Source organism: Oryx dammah, unplaced genomic scaffold, assembly GCF_014754425.2.
Source record: "Oryx dammah isolate SB20612 unplaced genomic scaffold, SCBI_Odam_1.1 HiC_scaffold_8, whole genome shotgun sequence".
NCBI classification, from domain to species: Eukaryota; Metazoa; Chordata; class Mammalia; order Artiodactyla; family Bovidae; genus Oryx; species Oryx dammah.
The window spans coordinates 42,287,950-42,314,833 of NW_024070192.1; the positions used below are offsets into that span (position 1 = coordinate 42,287,950).

The 26,884-nt window shown below is 49.1% G+C and overlaps 3 protein-coding genes and 1 long non-coding RNA gene across 5 annotated transcripts; 2 read left to right on the plus strand and 2 right to left on the minus strand.

Annotated features, from left to right (window-relative positions):
- Window positions 1-258: 258 nt before the first annotated feature.
- Window positions 259-10,697, minus strand: TNFAIP1 (TNF alpha induced protein 1). Its single transcript, XM_040243946.1, has 7 exons — window positions 10,569-10,697; window positions 6,955-7,272; window positions 6,240-6,409; window positions 5,522-5,611; window positions 5,385-5,437; window positions 4,390-4,585; window positions 259-2,988 (listed from the first exon to the last, which is right to left on the minus strand). The coding sequence occupies exons 2-7, from the start codon at window positions 7,157-7,159 to the stop codon at window positions 2,752-2,754; spliced, it is 951 nt and encodes a 316-aa protein (XP_040099880.1). The 5' UTR covers window positions 7,160-7,272; window positions 10,569-10,697; the 3' UTR covers window positions 259-2,751.
- On the plus strand, window positions 6,011-8,471 carry LOC120866307. Its single transcript, XR_005721629.1, has 2 exons — window positions 6,011-6,281; window positions 8,301-8,471. It is a non-coding gene; the product is annotated as an uncharacterized LOC120866307 (long non-coding RNA).
- Window positions 10,698-10,870: 173 nt separating the features above from the next.
- On the plus strand, window positions 10,871-17,946 carry IFT20 (intraflagellar transport 20). Of its 2 annotated transcripts, XM_040243948.1 has the most exons (6): window positions 10,931-11,062; window positions 14,290-14,519; window positions 14,667-14,795; window positions 15,930-16,015; window positions 16,973-17,076; window positions 17,519-17,946. In XM_040243948.1, the coding sequence occupies exons 2-6, from the start codon at window positions 14,450-14,452 to the stop codon at window positions 17,598-17,600; spliced, it is 471 nt and encodes a 156-aa protein (XP_040099882.1). In that variant the 5' UTR covers window positions 10,931-11,062; window positions 14,290-14,449; the 3' UTR covers window positions 17,601-17,946. The 2 variants fall into 2 exon arrangements, with proteins under 2 accessions (XP_040099883.1, XP_040099882.1); XM_040243949.1 differs by lacking the exon at window positions 14,290-14,519 and having other exon boundaries at window positions 10,871-11,062; window positions 17,519-17,945.
- Window positions 17,947-18,045: 99 nt separating this feature from the next.
- Window positions 18,046-26,500, minus strand: TMEM97 (transmembrane protein 97). The gene is made up of 3 exons (XM_040243947.1): window positions 26,290-26,500; window positions 20,075-20,219; window positions 18,046-19,199 (listed from the first exon to the last, which is right to left on the minus strand). The coding sequence occupies exons 1-3, from the start codon at window positions 26,413-26,415 to the stop codon at window positions 18,940-18,942; spliced, it is 531 nt and encodes a 176-aa protein (XP_040099881.1). The 5' UTR covers window positions 26,416-26,500; the 3' UTR covers window positions 18,046-18,939.
- Between the last annotated feature and the right edge of the window lie 384 nt (window positions 26,501-26,884).

The following is a 26,884-nucleotide window of genomic DNA, read 5'->3' on the forward strand; positions in this document are numbered from 1 at the left end:
ACCTGCTATACGGGAGACCTGGGTTCAATCCCTGGGTTGGGAAGATCCCCTGGAGAAGGGAAAGGCTACCCACTCCAGTATTCTGGCCTGGAGAATTCCATGGGCTTTATAGTCTTGGGGTCGTAAAAAGTCAGACATGACTGACCGACTTTCACTAATCCTCCACCAGGGGGAGCCTGGGTTGCAGGGCAACTGAGTGCAATGGGGCATAGGCCCCAGCGAGAATGTAAGGTCAGGTGGTGAACAGAAATACATGAATTATGTCCACACAGCAGTGAGTGACCAAGCTCTACTCCCTGTAAGCACGGCTCTGAACCACTGCAGTGTAACACAGTTTTATTAGAAATTAGTGTTTGTTTCCATCACCTATGCTGAACAACAGAGAATTGTAGTTACATGATAAAAGAAGTTCTTTCATGCCAGGACCTGTGCCATCCTTCAGCAGACCCTGGTCAGGTAAGAGATCAGAACCTAATAATGCTGGGCCATGTGGTTAACAGCAGGCTTCCAGTTTTCTTAGAAACTGACAAGGTTTCTTCATCCACACTTTTTGTGTACATTCCCCAGGGCTGCTCAAAATTGAAAAATTCACACAGCCAAGAGCTGTTTTCTGAATGGGGCTGGGAAACTCAAAATTCCCCAAACCCTTACAACACAGTCTGATTTTAAAAGCTAAGATTACTTCAGTGAGTTCAATGTTAGTATTTTAAAACCAAAGAGATATTTTCAACTGGAGGAGATAAGTGCCCAGAGTCCCAGACTGTTGTGCTGTCTCAGAAAGAAAAGACTGCTCACCACTGAGACAGCTGAGGATCTCAAAGTCCCAGCAGTGAAGAGAGGCCCAAGGACTCTGGGGAGGTTAAGGGACAAGCATTAAAATACCTCAGTGGGGAGCTGGGACTTTGAGTATTAAAGGGCTTCGGGAAGGCAGCTGAGGAAACAGACTGGTGGCCTCAAGCAGAAGCATTCCAGTCGCTGTGGGAAACCCAGAGTTGGAATCTGGCCAAAGAAATGGATTTGTCTTCATCTTGTTACTCCAGTGAAGGCTTGAAGAACCGTTCATAGCTGACCATCAAGGTGCCTCACCTGAAAGTCTTTATGCATTCAAGAATATGACTAACATAAAATGCCTGACTAGAGTCACCTTTCTCCTGCCCTAGTACAGGTCTTTGTGTCTACTAACCCTGGCCTGGCATTTGCCCATAGGCTCAACTATAAGCAGCCACTTAGCTATAGTCATAGTAGTCAAGAGACATGAACTTATCAGCTATGTCCTTTCCTGACTGAGTGGGTACTGCTGAGTGCAATGCTGGTTTGTTAGGTTGGCTGAACAGCTCCCTCCTGGTGGCATTCCTTTAGAAAAGAATTCAGATAAGCAGCTGCCCGTGGGCCAAGCCAAACAGAAGGGAATGAAAACTGAAGCCATGAAGAGGAACTTGCATCCTTACCCAAGGGTGCGGCATCTCTAGAGCCAAATTTACCCAACAAGAAAGAAACGAAGAAAAAAAAAAAAAAAGAAAGAAACGAAGAACACTTTCAAGGCTCTTAGGCTACACACATCGTCCTGTGTTCAGGGACTCACCACTGGGCAGAACCACCATCCCCAAAACCAAGAGCATGGATGGGGGCGGGGGGATGGATGACCAAGCATAACCACCTCAGCGGGGCCCCGGGGAATGCAGGGCTCTGTGTTTGCTGTCCTTGGATGATGGGCAGGTGGGTGTGGGGCCCATGGGCTCCAGCCTTCCTGCTGCAGCTCCTGCCCCCCGCCACCGCAACGGCCCTCTGGGCTTACAGTGAGGACAGCTTGCCTCAGAGCCAACGACAAGAGAATCAAAAGAGAACAGTCATGTAAGACCCTAAGAGTCAGTGCATATGTGACTCTGTGAAGATGTGGGGGGTAAACTATCCTTTCTTATAGGGGTGTTATTAGGACCACAGGTCCTAACTTACACAAACTCACCCCGTCAGTGCTCTTTGGGTTGGCTGCTTGGCCACTGTGGCAAAGCTAGAGCTGGTCAGTTTTTTTATTGCTTCTTTCCCCTCCCTTAGATTGACTCTACAGGGAAAGGGGAATTAATTAGATCAGAAGATGATGTGGGTCAGGGCAGATTACAAATCTCCTGAATAAAAGTACAAAGTGCTTTAAAGAAACAGATCCCAAAGGTATCAAAAGGGCCAAGGGTTCTGCTTTACCACGGATCTTGGAACCCTGGACGGGTAGCAGAAATACCCAGTCCCCTCATTATTCAACTAAAACTAAAAACTAGTCATTTCCTAGATTATTTGTTAAAAATGTAACTCAGCAAGCCTGTGCTTAGGAAAAAAGGAGCCCCACCTCCTGTGAGAAACTGGGCCTCCACAGCACCAGAAGCCACCTTCCTCAGAGAGACCGGGTCCCCGTGGGCCTCCCCTGAGGCCTAAAGTAGCCTTCAGCAGAGCAAAGGTGCGCTCAGCCAAGGGCAGAGGGGAATGCTCCTAGTGGGAGGTGGATGGGTCAGTCCATTCAGCCCAGGGGCAGAAAGGGAGGGGCTGAGCAAACGGGCCAGTCCTCCTGAAGTGCTTAGGGAGCCGGGCAGAGAAACATGAGCCCTCTGCTGCTCAGGCCCTCTGACCTCCCAGGCAGGTCCTGTCGTGCCTCTGGGTGCTGGGGCAGAGACCCAGCCAGCAGCAGAGTGGGGTTGCCGAGGGGGCGGGGCTCCACAAGAGGGGCGATGGGGTGTCCCATGCCCTGACTCCAGGAGGGTCTCGTCAGTCACGATGGGAGGATTGGTGGCCGAGCTGCCGGTCATCGTAAGTGCTGTAGCGCTTGACGTGGATGCGGCGGACACGGTCCCGCAGTTCCAAGCTTTCCTCGTCTTCACTGGGGGAAGCCTGGCTGCGGTTCCGGCTTGTGGCCTCCAAGAGGGAGTTGTCAGGGACTCGGGGGGTCTCATAGAGTAAGACGTTGAGTGTCTCCTCATAGATTCGGGCCTCTGGGAATTCCACCTGGGACGAGAGAACAGCATGAAGTTTCATCCCAAAGAGGGCACAGCATGTCAGGGCCCTTGGCCCTGCTAACTCCATGAGGCCTCCAGAAGTCTCTCAAGAGACATGACTTTCTGTCTTGTGAGGGTGGGCGGAGGTCTTCTCCTCTGAAGGACGCATGAGGAGATGTATTCTATGGACATAACGATGCAGAAGACTAGTACCCTGCCCCACCCAATCCCAGACCAGTGGACTAGTATGTGGAGAGGTCAGGGCCTTAGCTCTGTGGTCAGGCCTAGGTACAAACACAGCTCCCCCACTTACTAGCTGTGGGGTCTCAGACTTAACTTTGTGGTGTGTAAGTTTCCAAATGTTAACACTGACCTCAGAGACTGTTGTGAATGTTATATGAAGATTGTAAAGTGTTGAGCAGAGAGCTGGGCACACAGAAAACAAAAAAACCTACTTGCTTTGAGCCCTTCACATGCACACAGCTCTCCCCCGAGACAAGCCGCCCTTCCACCCTAGCAGTCTGTCGTCTCCTAAACACTGGGGGACAACTGTTCTCCAAGGAGGCACCGTCTGCTGGCAGCCTGGGGAGAGTTAGCTGGGTTTGTTGTGCAGGTGCGCTCAGTCATGTCCGATTCTTTGCGACCCCGTGGCTGCAGCCCACCAGGCTCCTGTGTCCATGGGATTCTCTAGGCAAGAATATTGGAGTGGGTTGCCATTTCCTCCTCCAGGGGATCTTCCCAACCCAGGGATCGGACTTGCATCACTTGTGTCTCCTGCATTGCCACTGGTGCCATCTGGGAAGCCCAAAGATCTTTATATATTTATATATATATGTGTGTATATATATATAGAATATATGTATATATATATGTGTGTGTATATGTATGTAGAATTAAATTTCTAACAGCCCTAGTCTCCATTTTACAGATTATAAAAATTGAATTTATTATCTCCTATCAAATCCCTTGTGCCTGGCAGTTTGTTGTCATGGCAGAGGCAAGCTGACTGACCAGGAATGCCCAACCAGCAAGGGCTAGAGGTCTGAGCTATTTCTATTGCCCTGCACTGCTTCTCCTCAGAACTGTCTCATTTTCATAACAGTTCTGTTAAATTCATACTTTCATTCTCAGATCTTCAAATGAGGAAACTGAGGCCCAGAAGGTCTAAATGTCTTATCCAAATGTCTTATCGGACCAGAATTCTGATTTGAATTGGGCCAACTCCAGTTACCCCCGCTGGTCAACAGCCCTGCCTCTCAGCTGACCAGAGCAGAATTCTGTGCATTCCCTAAACTCCCTGCCTTGGCTTTTGTCCTGAGCAACACCACTGCGGTGAATGTGGGAAACACAGCAGGATGTGCGCCGGGCAGGGAAAGGGTCAGCTGCACGCAGGCAGGCGGGAGCCCCGTACCTTGGTCTGCTTCTTTTCGGTGGCGTACACGATGGAGGTGCAGCACACCTCTGCCAGCTTCCGACCCTGCCCGTAGAAGGACCAGCAGCAGATCTCATCGCCAATGACATCCTTGATGAAGAGCACGCGACCGTTGAAGCGCAGGGAGAGCTTGTCGAACAGCTCAATGTTTTTCAGCAGGTGGTCATCAGAGTTGCTGAAAAACCGGTGAGAGCCCACCGGCCTGGGAGTGAGATCCCAGCACAGGGGTGGTGCAGGCTGGGCTCTCCCCTGCCCTCTCCTCTCCCATCGTGCTCACAAAATGAGGGAAAGTCAGGACGCCAGAGGGACGGTGAGAAAGGGTCATGGGGTCCCCTGTGAATCTGGGAGCCTCTGAGGGGAAGGAGGTAAGTTGAACTTAAGTTACAACAGAGAGAGCTGAGGGAGAGCCTCCTCTCAGCAGGCCCAAAAAGGAGGAGGCTGACTGCCGTCTCAACAGGTCCTCCTGTTAAGACGGCAGTCAGCCTCCTTCCCTTGCTGCAGGGGTGACCCTGGCAATATGCCTGCCCCAGGGAATCACTGAGGGCCTGCAGCCTCCTGCCTGTACCTAGCTATGGCCTGTTGAGAGGACACTGGGGGACGAGGAGAGGCCACTGGCCCAGATGCAAAGAACAAGGGCTGTCTCAAGAGGAGTTCCAGCCTCTTGGCCTCCCAGCCCTGTAAGAGAATGTGGGGAAAACCCCTGGCCCGCTGCCAGACATGACACATGTTCAGTTACATGTTCATGTTCAGTCTTGTCTCCATCCTGGCCAGGGCCCTGCACTGAGTTCCAAATGCCTCGGCTCTGATTCCCCTTCTGCTCTCTTCTCCCAAAACCCTGACTCATGCCAACTGTGCCAGGTGCGCAGGTGGCTTCCCTTGAGTCTGCTGCCCAGTTTGTCCACTCAACCCTTCCAGCTGCTTCCTCAGCCCTTTCCTGGGCACCATCCCCCACCCTTGCCAGGGTGCCCCCCTACCTGGTGTAGGAATACTTGTTGTTGCTCCTGTTGTACAGCAGCTTCACAACGGGCTGTGAGGGGAGAGAGGGTGAGGGCCAAGGACCTGGCACCCCCAGCCTGCCACCCTTGGCGACCCCTTGGAGGTCCCAGCCTACCTTGGTGGAGGATTCAATGAGCCTTTCCTCTTCCTTCAGGGAAGTGATAATGGGGATGTTGCACACAGGCTGGTAGGAGTCCTTCTTGTCCTGGGTGACAAACAGCAAACAATCTTTTTCTTCCAGATCTTCTGTTTGCTAGGCTTTTCCCAGGAGCTGTCAGAGCCCCTCTGCCATGGCTACCCCCTGCTTGTTGAGGCATCAGATAGAGACAGGAGGCCCCTGGCAGAAGAAACTGCCAACTGGCAAGCAGACCCCCACTTCCAGAAATCTAAACTCTAGATGCCCAGGCATATAAACTAGAAGCAGGATCTAGGCACTCCACCTGAGTCTGTCACCTTATAAACTGACTGGCTGCCAGCTTGCTGGGGCTTCCCTTGTGGCTCAGCTGGTAAAGAGTCTGCCTGCAATGTGGGAGACCTGGGTTTGATCCCTGAGTTGGGAAGATCCCCTGGAGAAGGGAAAGGCTACCCACTCCAGGATTCTGACCTGGAGAATTCCATGGACTATACAGTCCATGGGGTCGCAAAGAATCAGACACAACTGAGCGACTTTCACTCACTTTGCCAGCTTGCTTGGCCTGGGCAACATCGTGTGTCTAACTAGGTTTGGACTCATCTCATACGTGCCATATGGCCTTCCAGGAACTGCACCCTATGTCCCTGAAGGAGGGAGCCAACCCCGACCTCATCAACCCGCCCTGCCTCTGCCTCCGCACCTGCAGGGCAGACTGGCACATGTTCACCAGCCCCTGAATGAGGTAATATTTCGCTTCAGCCATCAATTCCTTGATCTCTTGCCGGTTCTGAGGGAGAATGATTGTGTCGTCTCGGAGGTAATTCAGAATGGTGCCAAAGTGCTTTCCACATCGGTCTATGAGGATCCAGCCTAGGAATTCAGACAGGCCCCCGAGGGTTACTGTTTGTCTCCAGGTACCTCAGGGCAGACAGCAGGCAAAAGCCACCTGGCGAGCCTGGTGGCAGGTGATGATGAGCACAGAGCCCACAGCACAGGGTAACAGGAGGAACCTCTGGCTCTGAGGCCATGGCTGCTCTTCACCCCTCCTCCCTGAAACCAAGAAGACACAGGCCCTCCAGGCCCACCTCCTGGCAACAAAGAAACCACCCAGCCCTGCCTACTTTCTGCCCACTGCTCAGGCAGTCTGGTGATGGTTCTTATGAGAATCTAGTCCTGTGTGAACATTTAAAAAGTACAGCTCTTCTCCCTGAAAAATATGTACACACACAACATTTCACATACAGTTTCAGAGAATTCTGAAGCTGCACAAGAACTCCAGGTGAAGGAGTCCTGTACTAGATGAAGAAGAAAAATGAATCTAGATTCCAGATCTGCCAGGCTTAGGCCGTGCTCTGAGGTCACTTCCTTCTCCCACCTCCCACCCCCACCCCGCCCAACAAGCCCCCGCACCTCACCTTCTTTGTCGGTCAGCACCTCCATGCGCCCACTGAACATGGCCTTGAGCATGGTGTCGTGCCGGGTTAGTGCCCGCACAGTGGTGTAGTACAGGGAACCGCCCACATTGAGCTGGACGTATTTGTTGCCCAGGCCTCCTCCCTTGAAGCCGCTGAGCTTGGGCTTGGCCCCCGAGGCTGGGCACAGACAGGTATCCCCTGACATCTCCCGCTGCAAGTAGATCACCACACGGCAGGAGGTTGGCTTGGAAGGCTCCGCCGTGGTGGAAGGGTCACGAGTGAGTGGCCAGTGGAGGCCAGAGCCTCATACTCTCAGCGCTGTGAGCAGGACATGGGAGAGAAGACAGGAATCAGTGGAGGAGAGCCCGCAGCTGGGAGGGGACAGGAAGACAAACACTGACCATCCAGTCATTCTCTCCTTCTGAGCCCAAGACTCCCTGACAAGCTGAGCCTTAGGCAACGACAAAAAAGACATTGCTGATGCTCTTCATGGTACCAGTTACCAGGTCTGAGAGCACAGTTTTCCAGAACCCAGGGCTGGTTACCTCATCAGTCTCCCTGAGACTCGGCCCACCTCTGGGTGACAAAGAGGTCAAGCAAACTCTTGAAGCTAATCAGAGATAGCTCCAGGAATAGACTAGGCAGAGCAGAAGTCCTCACCCCGGGGATCCACCAGTTAGACTCCAGCTGTTTGCCTCTCGAGGTTCCCAGGATCCAAGATTTCCAGCCAAACCTACTGGGAATCTAGCCAGCCTAGGAGTTTCCCAGGAGTCCGAGGGACAGGATGCACTTCCTTTCTAATGACTCCAGGCTCGGGGCAGCCTGCACCAGTGCTTCCTTTGAGCACCACCCAGAGTCTGACTTCACGAAGGCAAGTAACAGCAACTTCAGAAGAACACAGATTGAGCCAGGCTGGAGGGAGCTGGCCAGTGTTCCTGGCAGAGGTATCCGGGTTCCCACTGAGGTTTCCTGACCTTCCTCTTTTTTGGCATCAGCCCTGCCCTGAGTTCCTGAAATTGTCACCATTTTTCAGGCTAGAACAACTACAGGATGGCTATTTTTGCTTCTTTTTTCCTGAGAGGGGACCCAGCCCTATCTCCTCCTCTCTTCCCGCCCAACAAGAATGGGGAAAAAGAACCAGATGATCAGTCTAAGAACAATTAGGTGATTTGGAAACTGAAACACTGACAGGAGTTTACAGGACAGAGAAGCAAGGAAGCAGAGGAAGACATAGTCAGACCACCCCTTGTGATCTAGATTCTACATTCTATCTAAAGAATTGCTAGAATTCATGCACTGAGAGAAAACAAAAAGCCAACATTCTTTGCATGTTTACTCTGTTCCAGGTACTATTCGCATATATGTCATCACCTCATTTAACTCACTTGTCAATAAAACAATATTGAGTGCCTACCAAGTTAAGCAGGAAGAGATGAAATGATACTGTCCTTGACTTCAGGAATTCAAAAAAATGTGAATATTCTTGTTCATTAACAAGAATAAAAATAATAAGAGTATTTATCGTGTCCCTGCTTTGTGCCAGGTGCTGGGGATACAGATGAGAACAAAAGAGTCAGTCCCGTGAAGCTAACCTCATAGTGGGAAGACACATACAACAAGAAAATGAAAAAATAAGGAGGCAATTTCAGAAGTGAAAAACGTACTTAATAAAGTGAGTGACTAGGAAGAGGGACTCATTTAGATGGGGAGCCAGGGTAAGGCTCTTTGGGAAGGTGACATTCCAGCTAAGCTCTTAAGAGCATTCCAGACAGATGGAAGAGGAGGTGCAAAGTTCCTTGGTCAGACGCAAGTTTTAGAAGCAGAAATAAGGCCAAGGTGGCTGGTGCAAAGAAAGAAGGGGGAAGATGGCTGGATGTGAAGTCAGGGAAGGCAGCGGCAGATCATATTGAAGAGTTTGGATTTTATATTAATTGCAATGAAGATCGACTGTAGGGTTTAGAGCAGGGAAGTGGTATGATCTAAGATCACCCTGGCTACTGTGTAGAGAGTGGACTCTATGAATGCAAGAGAGCAAGTGTGAAGACCAGAAGTCTAGGCAAGAGACGATGAAGGCTTGGACTACAGTGCTGGTAATGGGAGTCAAAAAAAAAAGTGAAATGACCTCACTCCATCATCATAGCATGCTGAATTTTACGTCATTATCTCCTCTAAGTGTAACCCAGAAGAAGGGCACTGGTTTTCCCACATTTACTACTCCACTCTCCAAACTGTGCTTAAGACAATGCCATGCACATTTGTAAGTGTTCGTCAATCTGTTAGACTGAAATTGTCCCCGAAAAGATTTAAGTATGTCCCCGGTGGCGCCAGTGGTAAAGAGTGAAGTGAAAGTGAAGTCGCTCAGTTGTGCCCGACTCTTTGTGACCCCATGGATAGTAGCCTGCACCAAGCTCCTGTGTCCATGGGATTTTCACGGCAAGAGTACTGGAGTGGGTTGCCATTTCCTTCTGCAAACACAGGAAATGCAGGTTCGATCCCTGGGTCGGGATCATCCCCTGGAGAAGGAAATGGCAACCCGCTCCAGTATTCTTGCCCCGGGAAATCCCATGGACAGAGGAGTCTGGGGGGCTACAGCCCATGCGGTTGCAAAGAGTTGGACATGACTGAATGACTGACCATCCTGGGAAGAATGTCCAAGGAAAGGCCAGGACAGGTGCTGTATGAAATATTGAACTCCTTTGGTGGTTTGTCCAGTATGGATGAGATGAGCGCCCCGCCCCAGCAGACTGCCCAGTCAGTAAGTAAGCTTGAATGGTATGAGATTACTTTACCAAACTGCCCACCCGGAAGGAATAAATCCACCCCTTAACAGGTTTTAACAAGTTCTCTATGCATTTTGTGTCTAGCCCCAATTTCCCCAAGATCAAAGAAAAGGAGCTCACCAAAGGTTAGGCGGCTGCCAACAAAGGAAGACAAATCCAAACTAATCTACTCTTTTCCAACAAAGCAATTGCTTTGAGCCCCTGGATGACGTCAGCTGAGATTCCAGTTGCTCAGATTCCGCCCAGGCCAATAGGTTCCAGGAATCCTGTGGCAGGTGACGCCCCAGAAGGTAATTCCAGTGAAAATGAAGTTTCCACTGAAAGCCTCCGAGCTCTTCCTTCCGGACTTTGTGTGTGGGTATTTGGGGATGCTAGGGGCCTATCTGTGTCACACTAGGCAAAGCGAATGGGAACCTAAGCGGAATAAAGGGCAAACAATCACGGCGGTGTTAGAAGGTGGGGTCCTAAGGAAAGGTCCCAGAAATTCGTCACACCAGGGATGGCGAGGGAAGGAGCCGATCTTGGTCAGAGAGGGCGGATCTAGCAGAAAATCCAAAGTGTAATTCTATTGCTACATCCAAAAGGTGTGGGTAAATTTATCCAGACCCAACCTCTCCATGCCAGTGTAGAGTCTTTCCCAACTCGTACCCCTCCTCACTATTGAGAAACAGAGACCGGTTCTGACACGCATCCCCAGGGGAGGATTTGAGCTCTCCACCCCCACCCCCCTTTCGCCGTCCCACGCCTTTTCCCCAAGACCGCGTGGGGCTCTCTTTGCTCAACCCAGGACCCAACCATCCCTTCCCCTAGGGCATGGGTCGGCTCGGCTCTCACCCTCCCCGGTGGCGCCTCTCCTCTCAGCTGGATTGCAAGTCGACACCGTGCCGCCCCCGAACTGTGGCCGCTCGAGCTCCAGCAATCCCGGGCCGAAACTCGCATCCTCCACCCGAGGACTCCGCCCCAAGCCGGCGGGAGCCTGAGACCAGAAGGCAGGGCAGGCCCAGCACCCAATCAGGGCGGAGGGAGGGGCCCCTGAGAGTATTTTGCGCTGAGAGCAGAGCTACTTCCGGCAGCCTTTCCGGCGCAAAGGCTCTGGGTCTCGTAGGCAGTTCTCCTTCCTCTCAGGCCTCTGTTTCCCAGCAGGCCCTGCGGGCTTGATGGGCCTAAGTGCTTCCGGGGTCGGGAAGTGACGTTAGAAGTAAACAGGTTCTGTCGCCGTGGCAGCGGTTGAGGCTGCTGGGCAGGGTGTCGGCGGTAGCAGACTGGAGAGAGGCGCTGACTTCCGACGTTAGCCTGGGTCGCCGGCGCTGTCGCTGCTGGGTGAACAGGTAGGCCGTGACCCCGGGTTGGCGGGCTTGGGGCAGGCCCGGGGTGAGATGAGCCTAACAGGCCCGTGCCCCGAGGAAAAGCAATCCCGGGGCGAAAGAAACGTGGTAATTCCGCCAGGCTCTGGGAGCGGTTTTACCCCCGGCTAGGGCCTGGAGCTTTACGCGCTGCTGCTCGCAACTATCTTAGGAGGAAACCGCGGCTCAGATTAAGTTCAAGGAGTTTATGTAGTGAAGACACGAGCTCCACACCCAAGTCTTCCTAATTTTACCCACACCCCATGGGTGGAGCCTGTTCGGAGCGCCCAGCGTGGTTCCGGGGAGACCCCGGGGGTGGGTTTGGAGGAGAACGCGTCACCACTCTCATCTTCGTGGAGCTCAGTGCGGCTCTTGTGCCCGGTGTTCCTCAGATGCGCGTGTGGTGGGAGTTGGGAGAGAATCCGGTAGTTGGCTTTGAACCCTTTCCGCTTCTTCTCCGGTCTGGCCCTTCTCATTCAACTGTCCCTTCCAGCCGTGCAACTGGTTCAGGCCAGGTACGCGGGAATCTTGCCTGACTCTCTTTCACTCCTCCCCAAACCCCTGCCTCAGTCATCCTTTGCTAAGTCCTATCAACTCGACTTACAAAACATTTCAAATCGGAATACTTTTCTTCAGCTCCTAGCCTTGGTTACTGAAATAGCCTGCTCTGTTTTCACAGTCATTCATACCACATACATTTGCTGAGTGCCAGTTTCTGTGTAGGCATCATATTAGATGCTAGGGTAACAGCAATGAGCAAGATAGTTGTACCTCCCTCCTCTTTCTTCCTCCAACCCATTCTCTATCCTGGGTCTTAGTGATCTCTCTAAACGGCATATCTGACTATGCCACTCTGATGAGAATCCACTGGCTGTCCTTTAAATGCATATGAGAAAATCCAGGCTCCTAACTGCAGCTTTCAGAGCCCTCTGCCATCCAGCCCTACCTAGCCTTCCCATCTCACCTCATCCCGTTTCTCTTTCTCCCTTGCTCAGCCTTTCAGCCACACTAGCCTCTTGGCTCTTGTTACAGGTTCCATTTCTCATAGCCTCAGCATCTTCACACGTGCTTTTCCTCCTGCCTAGAATACCTCCTCCTCCCTTCACTTGACAAACTTCTGGACAGCCTTTAGTTCTCAGCGTGTCACTTTTTCAGAAGACTTTCGTTTGCAGCTTTGGGGAGTAATTTTGGGTCCACATGAATTTTATCCTTCTGCTACAGCGTCATGTAGCACCATGTGCTTTTCCTCATACTTTTATCATAATTTGTGATTATTTGTTTACTTCCTGTCCAGAGGTCGGGAACTTAAAGCACTGAAGCATTTTCTTCACTACTCTATCCCCGGGACAGTAGATGTTTGTGAATAAATGCAAGCTCTCTGGGAAGGGAGTGCAAATTGAAGCAGATCTTTGTGCCCTCTGGTTATTTGAAGCAGTTTGTCTGGTTAGTTGCTTGTGTGTGTGCTCAGTTGTGTCTGACTCTTTTGCGGCCCCTGGACTGTAGCCCATCAGGCTCCTCTGTCCATGGAATTTTCTAGGCAAGAATACTGGAGTGGGTTGCCATTTCCTCCTCAAGGGGATCTTCCCAAGCCAGGGACTGAACCTGTGTTTCCTGCATTGGCAGGTGGATTCTTTACCACTCACCTGGTAGGTGCTAAATGCTTAGACAAGCAGTCTTCAACCTTTTAGGCACCAGGGACCAGATTCATGGAAGACAGTTTTCCCATGGTCAGGGGGCAGAGGCGGGGGGGCGGGGGTGTGATGATTTGGGGATGATTCAAGTGCATTACATTCATTGTGCACTTTATTTCTATTATTACATCAGCTCCACCTCAGATCATCAGGCATTAGATCCCGGAGGTTGGGGGCCCTTGACTTAGACTATATGTGTAAATAGAACAAATAGGAAGACAGATCTTTTTAAAAAGCCCAATTACAAGGGAACTCTGGATGATTAAAGTGTCTCAAAAGGAAGATGCTAGCTGACTTACTTGAATGGACTGCAGTGAGACCAAAGGCCCTGGGCCATACACAGCTAGACATGCATTAGTTGGCCCACACAATCTTGGATGTGGGTTTTGGGTGTGTTTTTTTTTTTTACTTAAATTTTTGAATTAAAGGAGATACTGATCTTTAAAAGTCAGATTGCATACGTAAATCTGGATTTCTGGTCCTCTTGAAAGTCAGTTCTGGCAACAGTGGAACTTGATTCTTTTTAACCATTGCTCTTTCTGTGGTATACCTACCCTGGCAAGTTGCTCCCAGAATCACCCCATTCAGAACAGAACTTCTCTAACGTATCGGGAAGGGAAACAGGGGAAGCTGGGAGAGATGAGAGGGAAGGACTGGTGCAGGGCCAGACTGTGGTAGCCTTTGGAACACCGGGGGTTTCCAAGTTGGTTTAGCAGCCAAGAGCTAGACCTCGGTAGCATTGCCTCCCTTTTTAAGACAGGGCATGTGCTCTCTTATTTTTATTTTGTGTGTGTGTTTAAGCCAGAATGAGGGTGAGTTTTCAGTGTTTCCTTCCCAGAATTGAGGCATCCTTTGGACCAGGAATGCGAGGTGGCCTGGGAAGGGAGAAGATACCTTTGCTGGTTCTAGTCTACAGAAAAAAAAGCCAAACTCCTTAGTTTGGCCCACAGGGTGTTTCTGATCTGGCTCCACCCGGCTTTCCCTCTCCATCCTCTGTCCTTTCAACTTCTAGTCAGGAATAGGCCCTTCCAATGGCTTTGTGCTCCTGTCCAGGCTGTTTTCTCTGCTTGGAATGCCTTTCCCTGACCTCCTTACTTGGCATGTTCTCGCTGATATTTCACTCCTTTTTGTGTTTTCCGCTAGAAAGAGACTGACCCAGCTTTGGGTCCCAGTTGAGGCAGATGTGCCTGTGGCATACATTATGGGTAATATTCTTACCCCTGGCTTCTTGTGTTTTTTTTTTTTTTTTCCTGTGTTTATTTTTAACCCTAATTTTTAATTCACTCCAATTTTCTCTTTTACTTCTTTCATGTTCCAGCACTGTATTTGAAAAGCTCTTTTATGTCCTTTTGGGTACATAACTGGGGATAAAGAAGTATGCTTATGGCTCCCAGCTTAGTTCACACATCACTCCCTCACCCCGAGTTAACTGTTCTCTTTTCCTCCAGCTCTTTAGTGATACTTCTGCGAAAGCACTTAACACAGTGTAACTCTGCAGTGTCCGTGTCTGTCTCCCTCCAGCTACACTCTGTGCTCCTCCAGGGCAGGCACCATGTTGCGCGCATCTTTATCCCCAGCACCTAGCAGTGCTGGCATGTAGTTGGCACTCCAGGAATGTGTGTTGAATGAACGATGCCTGTGACAAGCAACTGGACTTTATTCTTTCCTGACCCTTGCTCCTATGACACACCTCTCCCTGGCTGACCCTGTCAGAGAAACTCTCTTCTCTGGGGAAGCTGGAAGGCAAACAGGTGAGGCTCAGAGAGGCGGAGGCAGAGGGAAGGGGGAGCCTTTGGAACATCTGGGCTTTTGGCCTTGGTGTCCGGGACCAGGAGTGGGGCTGGCTTCTCCTTGAAGGGCTGGGGAGTGACTGGGGACTGGGGCTGGTTTCTTTACAGCCATGGCCAAGGACATCCTGGCTGAAGCAGGGCTGCACTTTGATGAGCTGAACAGGCTGCGGGTGTTGGACCCAGAGGTGACCCAGCAGACCATAGAGCTCAAGGAAGAGTGCAAGGACTTTGTGGACAGTGAGTGTCGTCTGGGGGGACATGGTGCCACGCAGCTGTGTGTCTTGTCCCCACCCCGACTGCAGCTCTGGGCCCTGCCCGAATGGAGCTGCTGTCTCCCAGGAGGTTGAACCTGGCCCTCCTGAATTCCCATGTGCCACCCACCTTGTCTGTGTGCCCTCCGATGCTCTCAGTCCCAGAGCACCAATCAAACACTGTTGTGGAGACAGGAGGATGTTTGTTTAGGCAGGCCATCCCAGGAACCTTCAACTTCAGAACCATGACTTGGGGGTGGGAAACGGAGTTAGGATTTGATTTCTTGGGAGAAATAGTGTTCTCAGTGGCAGACTTTCCATTGTTTGGAGTGAGAGTTGATCACCTGGAGTTTGGAGAGGCAGTTTGAAAGACTCAGTGAAGTCATTTTTTTTTTTTTAAGCTAGTGATAGCCAGGATGTTTCCTGTCCCAGCAGCCAAACAAGCCCAGTAGCAGCAAATATAGAGCAGATGTAGCCTGTATCTGAGCCTTCTGGGGAGTCCATAGGGTCTGGAGAGAGCTTGACTGGCGGAAGGTAGTGGGTCCTCTCACACGTCTTCTGAACGCTCTGTGCATGTTGTCCTACCCTCTCGGTCTTAGTTTACTCCTCGGTAACACGGGTTCCACTGTACCCAGGGACACTGAAAAGAACACATGAGATTAACTCCTTAAATGCTTTGAGCTTTTTATTAGCTCTGGTCACAAGTGGAAAGCCCCCAGGCCCCATCAGGTCAAATCTAGTGTCTTACCTGCGGCTTGCCAGAGGCAGCGTTCATATCCTGAGGCGGTCCTTTCGTGAGGTCAGTCCTTTGTGCTTCCTGTCATTCCTAGGACAGCAGGATGCGGTCCATCCCGAAGGTGCGCCCATCAGGAGCCTCAGAGCCTGAGCTACAGCTTCTGGCTGATTCAATGGGGACTCAAGATCCAAATACACCCCAACCCAGCTCTGGGCTCACGGCCACCCTTCTCTAGGTTCAGATCAAGGCTGTCAGACACCAAATGGCTTTTCACACAAATTAGAAGAGGTGGTTAGCCCTGCCCTCTCGCCACAAGGAAATGCTGAAGCAGAGTGCTAAGGCTGAAAAATAAAACATTTGTTTTTGTTCTTCTTTCCACAAAAGAAATTGGCCAGTTTCAGAAAATAGTTGGTGGCTTAATTGAGCTTGTTGATCAACTTGCAAAGGAAGCAGAAAATGAAAAGATGAAGGTAAGATTAGCAAGTATTTTGTCTAACTTTTGGCCTGGTTCACTAGTCTCTCATCCTTCTGCACCCCCACCTTGTTTTTTAATCTGGTTCTTAAAAAAAGATGATTTTTGGCTGTGCTGAGTCTTTGTTGCTGCTGTGTGGGCTTTCTAGTTGTGGCGAGCCAGGGCCGCTCTTTGCTGTGGTGTACAGCTTCTCACTGCAGCGCTTCTCTTATTGCAGAGCACGGGCTCTCGGGTGTGCAGGCTCAGGGGCTGTGGCAATAGTTGCAGCGCGCAGCCTTAGTTGCCCTGTTGCCTGTGGGACCTTCTCGCAGCAGGAACGGAACCCATGTCCCCTGCATTGGCAGGCAGATTCTTAACTACTGGACCATCAAGGAAGTCCCCTCTTATTTATTTTGGTGGGGAGGGCTAGGTGATGGGGGGTTCTTTTTAAATAAGAATGCCTGTGCAAATATTGAATGATTATGTTGTATACCTGAAACTAATATATGTCAATTATATTGCAATTTTAAAAATTCCTGGTCCAGTTAACCCACTATTGAACTCTTATCTGCCAGTATACTGTTTCCTTCAGTCTTCACATCATCACTGAGATATGATGAATATGATAGATGGTTTTCCCTCATTTACGACTGAGTAACTGAACTGGACTTACCCTCATTTTATAAATGAAGAAATGAAGGCGTACAGAGTATAGATGACTTAGCAAAGGACACAAGGCTGAATGGTACACCAGATGGGCCACTGTGTGCCAGGCCCAACAGATCCCTAGGTCTGCAGATGCTGAGCTGCCGCTCCGTTCTCACCAGGCCCTTTGGGATCAAGTTAAGCCTTCTTCTGACTTACTCCTAAAACCCTGAAGCTCGACCTTTCCCCACTCCATAGCCCCATGGTTCCTTCTACAGTTGAGGACTTTAAGGAAGTCATGACCTTCTTTGGCAATATCATGTTTTTCTAGGCCATTGGTGCTCGGAACTTGCTCAAATCTATAGCAAAACAGAGAGAAGCCCAACAGCAGCAACTTCAGGCACTAATAGCAGAAAAGAAAATGCAGCTTGAAAGGTAAGTTTTGTCGTAAAGCAAGTTCTTTACTCAACTGCAATTTTGTTTTTCCTCTTGGTCACCTCTTACCTTTGCTCTTCATCACTGTTCTCCCAGGAATAGTGTCTTATCATCCTGATTTGAAGATTTTAAAAATAAAATTAATTTGATGGGAAGAAAGTTTGTTAATGTCAGACAGCCTCTCATAGTTTGAGGACATACACACTTGAGTGTCTGGAGCTGGCTGGCTCTCTGCAAGGGAGCTACTCAGGGCTGCAGACTTCTCAGGGGTAGCCCTAGGCAGAGCTTTGCCTCATTTCTCCCTCTCTTGCCCTCACTAATTTCATTTTGAACTCACACCGTTTCTTGGAATCATCTAAGTCGCTTCTGTTCTTCTCTGGAAGAATTAAGTTCATGGTTTATTTCATCCATTTTGAGAGCTTCTAACAATTTTGTTTTTCAGGTATCGGGTTGAATATGAAGCTTTGTGTAAAGTAGAAGCTGAACAAAATGAGTTTATTGACCAATTTATTTTTCAGAAATGAACTGAAAATTTCATTTTCTAGCAGGAGGGCAAAAAAAAAGGAAAAAACCCCCACAACCCCCAAACCAAAAAAACCTCTATCATTCCATGACTTGACCAGTGACCCAAACGTGTCATGTGAGAAGCTGTGTGAAGAACTGCAGCATCTCTGAAGGCAGTAACAAACCTGGGGGAGTTGGTTTCAGATGTCAGTGCTTATCTGCAGGTGAACAGCCAGTGGCCACCGTGGTCCAGGTTCTCACCTCTTGCATTCTCAGTCTGAACTGAGCAGCCTGTCAACTTTTTTTTTTTTTGTAAATTCACAAAGCTTTGGAAGGAAAAGCAATAAATTATTATTTTCAAATGGCTTGATCTACCTCTTTTCCGTGCCCTTGAAGTATACATTTATTAACCTGTTGTAAGAACCCTGGACTCTCTAGCCCTTAGTCCACAAAACAAAACCAAGCAGTGGTCAGCAGCTACCTTTATTTTGACCAGACACACAAGTCAGATGATATTCCCCCAAATCAGATCATTAGGGCTTGTAAGCAAAATAGGCAAGAAGGGAGAACTAACCAGGACCAGCATCTACCGTTTTTCCTGTGCTTTCTCGTCTTTCTGAGTCGGCCTCGAGTATGAACTTAAAGCTATTAGGATACCAAATAAAGAGCCCTTATCTGCACACACTGGACGGAAGACTAAGGTTTAGAAAGAGAATGAACAAGGAGACTTTAAAAATTCTCTTCTCTTGGGATGACCGGTTTTAGGACAGAAACAATATACCTTCCAGTTTGACCCATTTCCAACTGAAAGTCATGCCAAGGTTGAATCTTAAAACTAAATTTATAACCTCTTACAGAATATTTCACGCCTACCTAGGGGTAGGGGCAAGGAAACCATTTTTAATGAATATTAGAGAGGTGTAATTTCAAACAGTTTTGCCCGTCAGTGATATTCTGTAGAGACTCATGAGTCATAGTTCTAGTCACATATATATGTGAGTCGAATGACCCACGAACATGCCAAGCAGGCCCTGTTTCTTGGAAGCTCATCTAATTTCTGGTCTGGTCCTGCTTTGAGTAATCCTGCAGTGGCACCTGGGGACACACCGAGGAGACGTCTGGCACCACTTCCTATCACCTAGCCCACACCCCCCTGCCTGTCCTCAGGTTATCAGTCAGTCTGTGTCAAAGCCCTTGGGAGGTGAGGGTTTGGTGTGCCTCCTGCCAGGGTCTTGCTCTTGTGTGTTGCTGCTGGTATGGTTCAGAGTCTACTGAAAACATGGGTTCTGAGCACTGTTCCTGGTACTGGGTCCAACAGGAAACTGCCCAGTGGTCACCTCTCCCCTGGGGGCATTTCTTTCATTTTTTCTTTCTTTTCTCCTCAGACTTGTAGTAGGGGTTCCGCACCATGAAAAGCAGAAGTATAAGAGGGATGAGAAAGTAGGGGATATAGACAGATAGCAGGAATAGTCGTTCCTGGAAAGTCTTAGGTCCTTGTCCTCTGAAATGACTGGCTTTGGAGAAATCGTCGAGCAGCACCGTGGAGAGGATGGGAATCAGAGTTGTCATGGTGTGAACCGAGTAGATGATGGCAGGGGTGCGGATCCACTTGCAGCCTCCTGAGGTCAGCGAGGGGAGAAAGAGCTGGGTGAGACGTGCTCATGGCTCCCGGGAGCCCGCCACACCCTCCGCCCTGCTCCCTTCAGTTCAGTCATTCTACCTCCTTTTCCAAGTGGAAACAGATGGAAACTGGATGTGATATAATAGCGTCCAACGTGCAGTCCCTATGTGACAGCTGCAGCCCTAGCACTGACCGCCAAGGAACACAGGTGGAGTCGGAATTCAGAGAAGCTCTAGGGCAGTAAAATGGCCATCGCAAGGTAAACCCAGCTGCCCTCAAATACAGTGGGTGGGGAGCAGCGCAGCTCTGCCAGCAGCATCTCTCTGCTAAGTAAGTACATATGGATGAGAAGAATCAACAGAATCTGCTAAGACATGGATTTGAGGGCTCCAGTGGGAAATAACCTATATAAGTTTATTTACAATGAACACTGGTTATGGCCACCTTTTTATAAACAATAGTCATATGGGGACACTGGAAGAATAATCTTTAAGTGAGAAGTCAGGCCACTTAGGGATAAGTTGCTGCTACTGCTTGCAAGCCAGTATGATACTACCCAAAGCAGAAAAATAAAAGCCAAAACAAAAAACGCTAGGAAAACAGTAAAAGGGAAGAAGTTCAGTCTGTAAAGTAGCCTCAGGTGGCATGTGTGCGAGATTTCCAGTTGACTGAGGCAGTCCTGCAGCCGCACTGACCCTAGACACTATCCTGAGCCACACTGGCGTCCCTTCACAAGATCGATCCTGACCGTTCCCACTCCTGTGTCACCCGCACACATCCTCCAGAGACCACTCCCCTTCCTTGGTGGAGCTTTCCCCAAAGATTTCTGAGACCTGGTCCCAGAGCAAAAATGGGATTTCTCCATTTACTCACCTTTGAAGAAGGCATATGCTGCGATGGGAAAGAAAGGCAGCTGAAACACAAGCTCGCAGAACAGGAAGGACTTGAACCACACCGGGGGGTTCTGGAGCAGAGGGTCTTTGAACTCCTTGATATACCACTGCTGCAGGTTTCTCAGCTGGGAAAAGACGAGGAATATGGGGAGTACAGCCACCTGGCAGGACTGGCTTCCGCAGCTCCAATCCTCTGGACGTGCCTCTCATCACCCAGCCCCCTGGGCAGCAGACTCACAGCTGGTGGGCCAGCAGCACTCAGGGCTGGCTTCAGTGGTGCAGCCTAGACGGTCGTTTAATTAAAACTCACAAGCTCCCCCAGGAGGCACTAGTGGTAAAGAACCCACCTGCCAGTGCAGGAGATGTAAGAGGCACGGTTCACTCCCTGGGCCAGGAAGATCTCCTGAGTAGGAAACGGCAGCATACTCCAGTATTCTTGCCTGGGGAATTCCACAGACAGAGGAGCCTGGTGGACTCCAGTCCATGGGAGTCGGACACAATTGAAGTGACTCAGCACACACACACAAGCTCTACCTCAAATGTACCTTCACCAGCAGCTTTTCTCAGCTCTTCCAGCCCCTGTGTGCTGCCCAGAATTTATCTGTGATAACATATATCCAGGTGTTGCCTGTCAAGAGCAACACTGAGTGGCACTTAGTAGGCTTAGTTTGCTGAACACACAACGGGGTGTATTGGCCAACAGTATCCTTCTTTATAAAGAAATGATATAAAAACCATCCTGAGGTTTGTCTTTTCACAACAGCAACTGCACACCAACCTCCAAGGGCCAGATTTCCTCAAGTACAGAAATGATTTTTTGGGGGGTGGGGTGGGGTAGGGGGGTGAATGGAAAGAAGGTAAATCTAACCTCTGTGAAGATGCAGTTTTAGACAATTTAAATGATCCCCAAATCTCAAATTCCTCTTCATTCTTAACTCCCCTAGTTTAAAAGTTTTTTTTGATTTTTTTTGAGAGATCAGTAGGGTATTTGTAGAGAAACAGACTGTATAGCTTTGTGAGTGGCCTCAGTGCTAGCATAGGCCCCACCTTCGTGATAACACTGCCAAAACGAAAGAGGCAGATCCATGTTGCCGGGGGGTGGTGGAGGCAGGGGGAGGAAGCAAGGGGGTCTGAGGTTGCCCCTTTTGTGCTCCTAGCCCAAAGCCTAGGGCTCTCCCCAGAGAGACTACCGAAGGTCTGTGGCATTCAACCTCCTGGAGATGGCGCCTTGATATTATAAGACAACTTCCAAGCTAGGAATCTGGCTTACAATGGAAAATCCAAAGATACTTTTCCTGTTAATTTTTAATCTAAAGACTCACTATTGTGAAATAAGAGGCCTCTTTGCTGGGAGTGACCTTTAAGCATTTGTTCCTCGATATTTATCCAGGCACACACACTTAGTATAATTAATGACAGAAGGGCCTCAGCTAGATAGCCAATTTATTGACCAAGTGATCTTGAATTTGTATTTGACTTGAAACTTAAATTTATGGAAATATCCTTAGCTTCTTTCTAAGCACTTTTCAGGATAGTAATGTGGTAGAAAATATTCATCAAGGTTAAATCCCTGCATCTCTCCTGGACTCTCTTTTCTCATCTGTAAAACAAGCAACTTGGAGTAAATGTTTTTTAAGATCCTCTTTTGCTTTCTAGATTTACTTAAAAAAAAAATTGGAGGGACAGACCTATTTTAAAAGATTTACAACAAAATTTAAAGGCATTCTGATTCATTTGAACTTCACCTTCTACTTAATTAGTATTCATTCATAGATCCACTTATTTCATAAATCCAAGCAGATTTGTACAAGAAATTTGTCATTTCTAAGAGGTTCAGAATGATAATAGCAAAATTTAAAATACAGTTGACCCTTGAACAACATGGGTTTGAGTTGTGCAGGTCCACATGTACAAGGATTTTTTTCAACGGTAAATGCTACATGGTCAGTCAGTAGCTGGTGAATCAGGATAGGGAGGAGCGTGAGTACCAAGGGCTGACTGTAAGTTTTAAGTGGATTTTCAACTGTTTGGAGGATCAAGACCCTTAACCCCCAAGCAGAGTGAAAAGCATGGTACCTGGAGGCAGAGTGCCTGAGCAAAGCACTTAAATCTCACTAAGCTGGTTACCTAATTATAGTACCTACCTCATTGTTGGTAAGATAAAAGCAGTTAATACTTATAGTCCTAGAACAATGGCTCAGTTCAGTTCAGTTCAGTCACTCAGTCGTGTTCTACTCTTTGAGACCCCATGAATCGCAGCACGCCAGGCCTCTCTGTCCATCACCATCTCCCGGAGTTCACTCAGACTCACGTCCATCGAGTCAGTGATGCCATCCAGCCATCTCATCCTCGGTCGTCCCCCTCTCCTCCTGCCCCCAATCCCTCCCAGCATCAGAGTCTTTTCCAATGAGTCAACTTTTCGCATGAGGTGGCCAAAGTACTGGAGCTTCAGCTTTAGTATCATTCCTTCCAAAGAAATCCCAGGGCTGATCTCCTTCAGAATGGACTGGTTGGATCTCCTTGCAGTCCAAGGGACTCTCAAGAGTCTTCTCCAACACCACAGTTCAAAAGCATCAATTCTTCAGCACTCAGCCTTCTTCACAGTCCAACTCTCACATCCATACATGACCACTGGAAAAACCATAGCCTTGACTAGAACAATGGCTAGCACACAGTAAATGCCAAGATTACTTGAATATAATTAATAAGGACTTGGGAGTTCAGTTTAATCTTACTAAATCTCAGCATGCAACTAGTCATTGATTATTCCCCAAAAAGGTAATAAAACTGTTTCCATTTATAGCTGACTCACGCTTGACTCAACTTACCACTGTTATCCATTAAAATATTCACCTGGCCTACGCACATGGATTTCTAGACCAGAGCTGCTACTGAACGGTCTTGCACTCCTCTAAACTTAGAATGAGCACACAGGCTGATTTCAGGCCTAGATGCTCACCTGTTTTTCCTTATTTTAATAGAAGCAATGCTGCTGCTGTTGCTGCTAAGTCACTTCAGTCATGTCTGACTCTGTGCGACTCCATAGACAGCAGCCCACCGGGCTCTCCCGTCCCTGGGATTCTCCAGGCAAGAACATTGGAGTGGGTTGCCATTTCCTTTTCCAATGCTGCTGCTGCTGCTGCTGCTAAGTTGCTTCAGTCGTGTCCGACTCTGTGCGACCCCATAGACAGCAGCCCACCGGGCTCCCCCGTCCCTGGGATTCTCCAGGCAAGAACACTGGAGTAGGTTACCATTTCCTTCTCCAATGCATGAAAGTGAAAAGTGAAAGTGAAGTCACTCAGCCATGTCCAACTCTTGGTGACCCCATGGACTGCAGCCTACCACGCTCCTCTGTCCATAGGATTTTCCAGGCAAGAGTACTGGAGTGGGATGCCATCACCTTCTCTGTCTCCAATGCTACCCAGATGCAAATGATATCACAAAATGCTTCCATCCTCTCCATGTCTTAATCCAAACTGAATTCTTACTGTTTCACAGAGTTTTTCCCCAAGAGTTGATCTGGTTCAAACCAAGAAAGATATTTGCAAATTTCAGTCTAACCATTATGTGATCTCTACAAGCTTTTTAGTTCGAGGAGGAAATTTCTTCTCTTTAGGGAGGAAAAAACACAACAGATGTTAAAATTTGGCTTTTTTTTCAAGGAGAATCTGACAATAACTCAAGGCTTTTGTTATTACTATTTTCCCATATGGAAACAACACACCCATCATTGCCCACCCCAAAGCAACAAAGGTGATTACAGACACAGGCCTTCAAAGCCAAGATACCCCAGTACAGCTAAGGCCTTTAAATAGCATCAGAGATAGAGACACAAGAGTTTTTCTGGTCCGATGTGGCCTGCTTTGACCCTTGACCTTTGACAATAAGTCAACTGAAAAAAATAAAGCTAAGAAAACTTTACCAAATCAAATATGTAAGTTTAAATGGGATCTTTATGATTTTGAACAAATTTTAATTGTATTTTGTGAGCAAGGACTTGTAGGAATGGCACATTCATAAAAGATAAGGAAGGGATTTCCCTGGCACAGTCCAGTGGTTAAGACCTCGCCTTTCAATGCAGGGGATGTGGGTTTGAACCCTGGTCAGGGAGCCAAGACCTCACATGCCTCGAGGCCAAAAAACCGAATCTATGCAACAGGAGCAGTACCGTAACAAACTCAATAAAGACTTCAAAAACAGTCCACATCCAATTTAAAAAAGAGAGAGAGGAGAAACTAACAGCTTTTCGGTCCAGAAAGGCTGGCTACCTGGAGTAATGTAACTGGCCAGGAGTAAAGGGACTCATAACATGTGAGACCATAAACAGGCAATCTGCCTGAGTTCTGTTGGCCAAGATCATGTACCACCTGGGCCTAGGCAGTAGGCCGAATAATCTTAATCATACTAGCATGTATGAATGTAACCCCATTTGGCAAAAGTGACTTTGCAGATGTGGTTAAAGTTCAGGATCATGAAATGGAAAGACTATCCTGGTTATCTGGTGAGCCCTAAATGTAGTGACAAGTGTTCTTATAAACGTCAGGCAGAGGGAGATTGAACTAAAGAAAACAAAGCAAAGACAGAGGCAGAGATTGATGTGATGTGGCCACGAGCCAAGAACACCTGCAGCCACCAGAAACTGGAAGAGGCCAGGAACAGATCTTCCACCAGGACTTTCAGAAGGAATCAGGCCTGCAAGACTCATTTCAAACTTCTGACCTCCCAAACTGAAAGAGAACAAATTCGTGTTGTTTTAAGCCACTTTATTTTTGTAACTTGCTGCAGAAGCAAGTGGAAACTAATATACCTTGTATATGTTTGAGCTTGTGATTTAACTCAACTCTCTCTTTCTTAACAGTTGAAGAGCCCTGACTTGCCCAAGGTGCTCAAGAGGTTCTTGGAAGAACCAAATCCCCAGACTTCAGTCCAATGAAGTCTTGCCACACACAGCCTACACTTTTCCCAGGAAAAGGAAGGTCAGAGATCTTCCTAGTTACGCTTGGGGCTAGAAACAAACCAGACTATGGAGTGGGGGTATATTGTTGAGCAGTGACTCTTAATCTTTTTAGAAGGGTCAGACCCCTGAAAAAGTTGATGGAAACTATGGAAAGCACAGGGCACACACAATTCCGCATACCCCATGAGGGGTTCATGGGCCTCAGGTTAAGAATCCCTGCTTTGCAGAGAAAAAGCATTTAAGGAGAAACAGAGGCAAAATCAAATCTTTAGGTAGACAAGTCAGGCTTGCCTATAGTTCTGCTGACAAACTGGAGAAGGGTAGAACTGAGGACTGGAATTCCATGATAGTAGGTTATAGGGTCCAGACATGAAAATTAATCTGAAAAAATCAAAAGCATTTAAAGTTTAAAGAGTGTTCTCCAACAACCAGGAAATGGGGCATTTGCCTGTATTTCTACTCAGATGATCGTTCCTATTCAAACACAATTTTTAAAAAGGCCCTATTTGCAAGGTCTCCTTAATTTACTTCAGAGATTTTGAAGTTGCAGGATCCTAATCTTGAAATCAAGACATTCTCTGCCAATTTCTTTATAGACGCATCTAACTCTACGTGCACGATATTTCTTTAGGTTAGTCGGTATTTTTAAAGTCCTCCCAGAAATACAACTTTAAAACCAATTCCACATGTAATTTAGACACTGGTTCATCCACTGTGTGTGTGTGCGCCCAGTGGCGTCGGACTCTTAGCGACTATAGCCCACCAAGTTCCCCTGTCCATGAGATTTTCCAGGCGAGAATACTGGAGTGGATTGCCATTTCCTCCTCCAGAGGACCTTCCCGACCCAGGAACCAAACCCATGTCTCCTGCATTTCTTGCACCGGCAGGCGGATTCTTTACCCACTGAGCCAACCTGGGAAGCCCATTCATCCAGACCCTTTCCCTCAAATACGGACAACTGACTAGAGCTGGGGTATGGGTGTCTTTAAAAAAAAAGAGAGAGAGAGAACTGTCTTCAAAGGGGGCAAGGTGTTTCCCCCCGGAAGCCTGGGAGAAGCCGCCGGGAGAAACAAAGAAAAGCCCAAGATGTCGAGCTAAGAGCGCCGGCGGAACCCAAGGAAAGTGGGAGGGAACCCTGAGTGGGCGAGGCCCGAGGAGGGGGACGTGATGGGGACTCCGGGGCAACCGCTGCGACGAGGGATCCCAACCTCGGCGACCGGGACCGAAGGCGCTCTCACCTCGACGGGGTAGAGATCGCGTGGCAGCACCCCCTGCAGGTCCATGAGCAGGGTGATGGGGATGTGGGAGAGGAAGTAGAAGCCCAGCAACCACTCCAGGCCGCGCCGGGCGCCCGGAGTCCCCATCGTCCGTCGGTTGGGCTGAGCGGGAGCCGAGACGACACTCACCGGAACACTACGTCGGGAAAGCGCCGCGCCTGAGCTGTCCCGGGACCCCGGCGCCCCGCCCCGTCCCGCCCTGCCGCGAGGGCGACGCCGGCTGCTCCTATTGGCTGAGAAGCCGCGCGCGGGCCGGGAGCGTCTGCAGAGGCGGCCCGGGGACAGTTCCCATTGGTTGCGAGGAGCGCCCGCGTGAGGCGGGGGCGGGGCCGCCTGGGGCTTCTCAGGGCGCCCTGGTCGCACACCGCAGCGCTGCTCGGCGGCCTTCTCTCCGCGGCCGCGTGCGCGCTTGGCTTCGCGGCGTTTGCCCTCCGTGGCCTTTTCACTCATTATTACTCTTCCGTTCCTTCACTCCATCCGTTTAGTGCTTGCCGGGCGGCTCCTTTGTGCCGGGCCGTGGGGACTTAACGGGAATGGAGCGCCCAGTGCAGTGGGC